The 8260-nt window shown below is 38.8% G+C and overlaps 1 protein-coding gene across 1 annotated transcript in view; it reads right to left on the reverse strand.

The window, feature by feature from the left end:
• igbp1 (immunoglobulin (CD79A) binding protein 1) overlaps positions 1-8197 on the reverse strand; it is a 9818-nt gene extending 1621 nt beyond the window's left edge. The window contains exons 1-2 of the mRNA XM_007543729.2: positions 7689-8197; positions 3345-3680 (exon numbers count right to left, since the gene is read on the reverse strand). Coding sequence (XP_007543791.1) covers positions 3345-3680; positions 7689-8159 — 807 coding nt within the window. The 5' untranslated portion in view covers positions 8160-8197. The remainder of the gene's footprint in view (positions 1-3344; positions 3681-7688) is intronic.
• Positions 8198-8260: the final 63 nt, after the last annotated feature.

Here is an 8260-nt window from a genome sequence, read left to right on the forward strand (position 1 = left end):
TATATATATATATATATATATATATATATGCGCTGAGTCCTTATCAGTGCTTTAAGTTCATCCATGTTGTCAGCTAACAATCTCAGGTTGCCCACTACGATGGGTGGTAGAGATAGTTTAAATTTCCTCCTTTCTCTCTCTCCTTCTTTTCAACTCCTCCAGGATTTATGGCTTCAACTCTGGTATTATTTTCAGCTTTTCCAATTTTGATGTTTTGAAGCAAATGACTGGACCCTAACCCAATCACATGGAGATGACATCAGTGCCATCACTGAATATACGACTATTAACCCTTTGCGACGTCAATTAATCATTCAAGGCGCCATGTCAGGTCGGAAGTGTGGGACGGGAGTGTTGAACACAGCGACTGAAATTGTTTTCCTAAGTTGTTTTTGCCAGTTTATTCATGGCTTCTACTTGTTTGAGTCAAGCTAATTTGTCTGAACGCAACACGCCTGGTTGGGGCTTATAGACGGCTGTATTTACAAAAGTTTGGAATAACTAGCTTAGAAAACGACCTATACCTCTTCCCTCCTGATGAGCTGATCAAACTGCTGACTTTGCCTGAATCCAGAACAGGATTTATATCTGTATGTTATAAACAGTGTTTCCCTTTACACCAGAGCAGCCTTAAAAACATACAAAAGGCGAGATGCTAACCAATCTTTATCCATAAATGTTAGGCTACATGACGGTGCAGCATTGTCTCCATCATTACCAATGACGTAAACCTTCTCCATAATGTGATATTTGATATCGTGGTGTGGAGTTGACATCTGCTTCAACAAACCCACTGTCACTTGGACAAGGCAGGCAGCACAGTGAAGATCATGTTCTTTGATTTCTCCATCTAACACAATTCAGCCTGATCTGCTCTGTGAGAAACTCTGAAGACACAGGAGGAGGCCTCAACAATCACCTGGATCCATGGCTAGGTTTGTCAGAATAGGAAATAAAACAATTAATTGCATGATAAATGAAAATAGTCAAGATTTTAATTTGTCAGCTTAATCGTTTCTTCCTGCCTTTTTCTTTATTGGTGACACTGGATGAAAAGACTCAACTCCAGTGTTTTCCACTGACCCCTCCCTTCCTCATTTCCTTAGTGTAAGGGAGGAGTGAACTATTGGATCAGGTAGTGGGATGTGGCCGTCTTCTCCATCTAAATCTAATGATTATTGAGGGGCAATATAATATACAGACTTCATAATCTGTACTCTTTTGGTTGAATGTAGTTTTTTCCCCCCACTTTGGTTTTATGTTGCGTTTGGTTTTAATTCAAGTGCATTTTTTGTTAATGGAAACAGAGTCCATTTTATTTTTGTTTTGTTTATTTTACCAGTTCCAGTGTTAAATGTTCTTTGGAAAATAAAGTGTATTTATTTTTGGCAGGATGTGCTCGTATTATTATGTCATTATATCAGTTTAAAATGGTCTTCAAACAATATTATTGTTTATCGCAATAATTTTGGAGACAATTAATTGTTCAGCAAAATTTGTTATGGTGACAGGCCTAGCTATGACTACTTCACAAACAAACCACAGTCTGTGAGACTGAAGGAGTGTCTCCAACAAGATGGTCAGCAACACCACAGGAGACTGTTCTCTCACCACTCTTTTTCACTCTCTACACTTCAAACTTCCAGCACAAGTCTGACTTCTGTCATCTACAGAAACGCTCAGATGACTCTGCAGTTGTCAGTTGTATCATAAATGGCCAAGAAGCAGAGTATAGAGATCTGATGGACCGCTTTGTCTCGTGGTGTGGGAACAATGATCTCATCTTAAATGTGAACAAGACAAAGGAGATGATTGTTGATTTGAGGAGGAACGGGTTAGATTAAACCCTATTTCCATCATGGGGGAAGAAGTGGAGGTGGTTGAGGAATATAAATACCTCAGTGTTTACCTTGGCAGCACACTGGACTGGAGGCACAACAGTGAAGCCGTTTATAAGGAGGGGACGGAGCAGACTGGACTCCTTGAGGAAACCAAGATCCTCCAAGGTTTTCACCAAGATGTTGCATATCTGCCATCAGTCTGTTGTGGAGAGAGTCATCTCTTCTGCCATCCTCTATTCAGGCAGCAGCATCAGAGCCAGGGACCTAAAAAGGCTCAACAACCTGATAAAGAAGGCTAGTTCTGTTTGGGGGACGACTGTGGAACCTCTGGAGATGATTATGCAAATAAGGATTCTTCATAGAATCAAGAAAATTATGGACAACCCTGACCATCCTCTTCACGAGACCATCTTGGGAATCCAGAGGATCTTCAATCAGAGGCTTCTTCAGATTCAGTGCAGTACAGATTGCTGCAGGAAATCTTTCCTGCCAACAGCTTTCTCCATCTTCAATAACTCTTAGAAGAATCTAAATTAATGAGTTACAACATTAAATTTCCCTTTGGGATTTATAAAGTATTTTTGAATTGAAATTAATCAGCTGCTCCCAGTTGTAAATCACCCTTTTGCTATGGTTATGCATCATAACAAAATAACAAAAATATGAAAAATATTGAAAAAAAAAAGTTAAACTACACAATGTCCAAAACAAGAAGGAACAGCTGTCAAAGATAAGCTATTTTCCTCCAAAAAGGCAAGATGAATGTTTGAAAAACAGAAAAAAATCTCAATGAAAGTACAGAGCCACTCCAGCGTATTGCCACCCTTGCGGTGCAATTCTAGAACATCCCACCTGTATAAGTTTTGTTTTGTCTGTTTTATTCTGTTGAAGATTACAGTAACCTTTATTTATTTTATACCCGGTTTTCCTTAAACTGCTGTAATTCTTCATGTTTATATGACCGGCAGCTTGTAAACATATTTGCAAAGGGCTTTAGTTTCCCATCTGCAATGTCGTTACAATCCTGTAGCACTTCTCAGTGGGGGCAGTACCGATCCCCCCAGAGGACGCTGGCAGAGAGAGGCGCTGTGATTCCTTTGGGGGACATTTGCACAAAGATAAACTTTACACTTTAGATGCGCAACAATACCAGTTTAGACGTTGAGCTACTTGCTAAAAACTGAGGTGTGTAACATTAAAACATGCATGGCTGCAACTGTATCAATGTTAGCTCTTCTTCTCTTTAGTGTCTCTGTTAGCTTCTTAACAGCTGTCATTAGGGGCGGAGCAGAGTAGGCTTGGAAGAGGAGGTACTAGAACCTTTGACTTTGAAATATGGACCATTAATGCAATGAGAACGTGAATTTCAGACCCCTTACGATACAAAGGCTTCAACATGTGTTTAAAGTGAAAGATGAACTTTAAGAATGCTGACTATTCATAAAGTTCACATGAACTGACTTACAAACCACTTCATCTGTTGCCATCATCACACAAACTCACCTGTAAAGCATTTCTAGTGAGGATGAAGGGTTTCATGGGATTTCTGGGTGGCTGAGCTGGTTGGTTAGCAGGACTCTGCTTCAGAACAGCCATGTTTTTAAGTATCTCCACCTCCTGGTCAATGGCCTCCATCTCCTCCAGACAAACAGTGATCCATCTCTGGACATTCAGAAGGTAAAACTCTCTGCTGACCTCGTCATCGGCCTGTCCTCTCTCCATTACTTTGTGAACATCTGACAGTCTAGTCTCCAGTTCCTTTCTCTGTCGATACCGTTCAATCTTCGCTTGTCTCTTTGCTGCCATGGCAACCAAATTTGATGGACCTGCAGAAAAAGACTGAGATCACAGGCACATAAGTAAATCAAAGTCCATGAATTTATGTCTAACAGTATCAACAGGTCTGTTGACAAATAAACTGAATAATATGCTGGTAGTTTAGTTATATTTCCACAGCTGCAGTCTTGAAATAAAACAGAGTCCTCAATTTCTGACACCAAGACGAGACCAAATGCAGCAGAGTCTGAGACGAGAACCACAGAAACACAAGCACCATAGAAAAAGATAGCATTTTTTGCCCTTATTTGTAAATTCCATGATTTTTAATTACCTGAAATTAAATGCCATGACTTTCCAGGTTTTCCATGACTGGTCGAACCCTGTCTGAGTCAAAAAGTGAAGCTCCCGATTTACCAGTCGATCTACGTTCCCACCCTCATCTATGGTCATGAGCTAGCCTAACCCTAACCGTAGCCCTAACCCTACCCCTTCTTAGGGTGCTACCCCCACGACCCCACCCTGGATAAGCGGAAGAAAATGGATGGATGGAGGTCAGACTATTCTTTCATCAGTGAAATCTTCAGAGCCTTGTCCACTGCAACTTCCAACCTTAGATAATAATTTCCCAATACTTTGTGGTAGGTTGTATTGTGGTTGGTTGAAATCAAAGTCAAATCTTTGGGACACATTTCTTGGGGTATCTAGTCCATAAATCATAGTACACATGATCAAAACTACACAAAAACCACAGTACAACCTGGAGAACATAACATCTGGGCTCAGTTCTGTCCACATAAGGGGTAAAGCGATCAGTTCTAAATAGCAGTCAGAGTCCAGATCTGAATCTGTAGAAGGCGTACAGAAAGATCATCCACGGTTTCCCCCGGTGCACCGCAAGCGTGGCGGCCACCAGGCTTTGCTTGGCCGGGCTAAGTGTTTTTGTTTTTATTAAAAAAAATAAAAAAAAATAAATTAAAAAAAAGTTTGTTTTTATTTAAAAAACAACAACAAAAAAACACTTTTTCTTTTAATAAGCCGGACTGCAAGCAAATCTGCTCCGGTGAGCATTTTACTGGCAGGGCAGAATTATTCCTGAAAGAATAGGGTTTTTATTTATTTATTTATTTTTTATAGCCAATGCATTGAACAGGGCGCGCGCACCAATCACACCACTGACGCCTCTGTGCGTTGCTTCGCGCGCTGACTTAGCTTGATGTCTGATGTTTACCTCAGTACAGATCGCGCGCGCCTCCTTTCACTCAAAGTGGACGCAGGCTGACCTGTATGGATATTTACATCAACCCCGAGGATCCATGTTTCTTTGTAGAATTAATCAAAGTAGGAGTCAAGTTTAAATCCACTGCGTTTGCTTTGCTCATGCAGCTCAATGTGAACCACAAATGTTCACATTGAGCTGCACTCAATGTGAACAGGTGTGCATTTAGAGGTGAGCATTGAGCGTGCAGTGAGACTGAAATTTTTTGGTGAACATAGCTTGGCGTGTGCATTTACGTCTCCACACGTTGACTCTGTCTGCGCTGTTAAAGTTTGAGTTCCCAGTTAGCAGGTGCGTTAGTCGACTGGTAGTTCAGCCTGTGGTGGAGCTTTCGCGCTCGCCCGATAGACGCGCAGCACGCTGGTTTTTTTATTTTTTATTTTTGCAGCAACACAATGCACATCAAATGCTTTGTCCATTTAATGTCAGGTAGAGTTGCTGCGTGGCCATGCGGAGATCAGAAATACTCGTCCCATAAAGCTCCGTCAACCAAAAGAGTTTCTGTGGCGCTAATTGGACCCTTCCTCTTCTTCTGCAAATAACATCAGCACCACTAACAGCGTTTGAATTTAGTGAAATCTGGGAGAGGGGAGTGATCAGTCAATTATAATAGTACTGTACGAACACATACATCTTTATGTATGTGTGAGCAAACAGCTAAAACTCAAAGATTAAACTGACAGCATCAGATTGTAGCTATGGTAACAAAATAATCAAACTATGAAGATTATTCCTTGAACTTTTACAAAGTAAACTTGCCAGCTCCTTAAAATCTTAAATTTAGATGTTAAACCATTTAAAATATTTTAATTTATGTATGCTGAAACCATTAAATAAAATTTAACAGCACTGATATTCTCTTAGGCCAGTTCTAAATGTGATCAGCATTACATCGTGTTTTTAGATCCCCTAACCGATTACTTAATTTGGAAAATATCAATTATTTGCACTTCTGTTGTTTAACAGAAGTGCAAATAATTGATATTTATTTTAATTTTATTTATTTTTATTTGTTGTTTTTAAGATTCTATAGTTGTGGGTTTAAGTATTATCGGCAATGTCTTCCAGTAACATAATTACCCAAAAATATATTTTTCCTGTCAACTTGCATTGATGTTAAGTTCGTTTGAACTTAACATCTTTTAATAGAGAAACACTGTAGACTGCCTTGGTGCCCTGACCACCTAGCACGTTTTCTGGGGAAACTCTGTTACCTCATTATCTAAAACGAATATTTTCACTATGGCGTGGGAACATGTTGCCAAGACATGGAGAGGCATGATTACACAGCCTTCTTCAAATACGGTTTTATGTGCAAGTCTGCAACTAAAATAACTAAATTGTATTTACATTCACGCACAAAAGGTGATATGTAAAATTAAAGGTCGAAAAATATTTAAAATTTAAATCTAATTTTTATATCAAAACCTTGGGTTTGGAAAAATAAACTTCTTAAAACCATACCTGTAAGATTTTGCGAATGTTAGCATTTACATGATTCTTGAGAATAGGGACAAAATGGGTTTTAATTTTCCCATATTTTTTAAAATTATTTCTCAACCTTATGTATGCAAATATGACAAATAATGTTTTGGAAATGTAAAGATGCTAAGGTCCAGGCTCCCAGTTGCAACATTTTTTTAAAAATTACATTTTTAATGGACCTGACCCAGAACTTTGTCATCACCATCTGACAAAAATAAATATAAAATGATTTTTAAAATACTCTATTAGTGATATTTTTACTCATTTTACAGACAAATGCTTCTCAAGAAACAAAAGAAATATTATTTAAAACAAAAGACAACAAAAAGTCCATCTGACAGAGTTGACACAGAACTGAAGGTGGTGACAAACTAGCGAGTAAAAAGAAAAACTTGATACATGTGAAGTAATGCAATTTATGTAAAATAGATTAAAGTGAATTAATTGCACATTTAAGTGAGATTTGACAACAATTTCACTGAAAGAGTCAGAAAAACTCTGACGGAGTTGACATCTGACGGAGTTGACGAAATGCCAAACTACCTCAATTTATATGATGTTATTCTGAAGGAGGCCATATTGTAGCTCATCAGGTCCATGAAATCTTTACATTATACCAAAATTAAGCTTTTATTTCGCAAAATTTCATCAAAGTTTTGTAAATGATCAGTTATGGTGTTGACACATCATGGTTGTGACAAACAACTTAGGAATAAAACAGAAGAAAAAACTAAAGAATAATTTAAGCTAACCAGAGCTAACTAGCCCTCTTAGCAAAGGAAGAGACAGGAAGTGGTCATGGGGTCCTCAGAAGTTCTGGTGCCCCCCAATAATGCCTGATTTTTTACATTCTTTTCATGTCTGACGGTGTTGACAAAAACTAGGGACAGATTTCAACGGAGTTGGAAAATATCTAAAAATTATTTTTAATTCAATTTATTGATACTTTTATAATTATTTATATGACTACTTATATTTAATTGTCATAATATATCATTTCAGTATTTCTTTAATTGTTTTAAACTATTATAATGTATTGAGTTCTGCTCTGGGACAAGGGATTTTACAGGCATCATCCACCGAGTACAATGTTTAAAATAAAAAAAATATTCAGCAAACACAAGAAAAATATACATTGTTGTGCTCACATGACCCAGGTTAGTTTAGTCAGATATTTGAAAAAAATATATTTTGTGTATATTTTATTCAACTTTTGTGCTTTATTCATAGGACCTGTTTTGTCCCTCTTAAGAATCACTGATATTATGAGTAGTACACATGTATATAAAGCTCAGGGTAGTCTTTACCTTGGCTTTGGAAAATACGCCCTCCGATGTTTCCTCGGAAACACCGTTTTCATTTGATGGCTTCGGCAGCTCAAACTGTGAGATGTTGTAGTCATGACACGTCTTTAAGAAATCCATGAAGTAAGCCCGAGCTATCTGCACTGTCTCCAGCCGCTTGTGCTGGCTGCTCTGCTTCATGTGCAGGGCCCCTAGCAGGGCAGGGAGCAGCAGGTACTTCAGGTCTGCAGTGGCGAGCTCTTCCACCTCTTCGTTACGGCTAAACAGGTCGAGCTGAGCAACCATCCTCGACGCGTCTTCCAACATGTTAATGCCGCGTTTAATGCGATGCACGGTGTTGGGGCCGAACGGTTCGTTTGAACTGTCCAGTTCCTCAAGTATCTTCCAACCACGCTCCAATAAGTCAGATAGTCTTAATTGTTCTGTGTCTGAAGCGGATGACTGTTCAGCCGCAACGGTCATACTTTCAGCCATCTTCTTCTTCTTCTTCTTCTTCTTCTTCTTCTTCCTGTTTTTATGGTAGTTGGCAAGCCACGTTTAGATGTGCATTATTGCCATCTAGTGGAATGGAATGT

The sequence above is a fragment of the Poecilia formosa genome, unplaced genomic scaffold (assembly GCF_000485575.1).
Source record: "Poecilia formosa unplaced genomic scaffold, Poecilia_formosa-5.1.2 Scaffold890, whole genome shotgun sequence".
In the NCBI taxonomy this organism is placed as follows: domain Eukaryota; kingdom Metazoa; phylum Chordata; class Actinopteri; order Cyprinodontiformes; family Poeciliidae; genus Poecilia; species Poecilia formosa.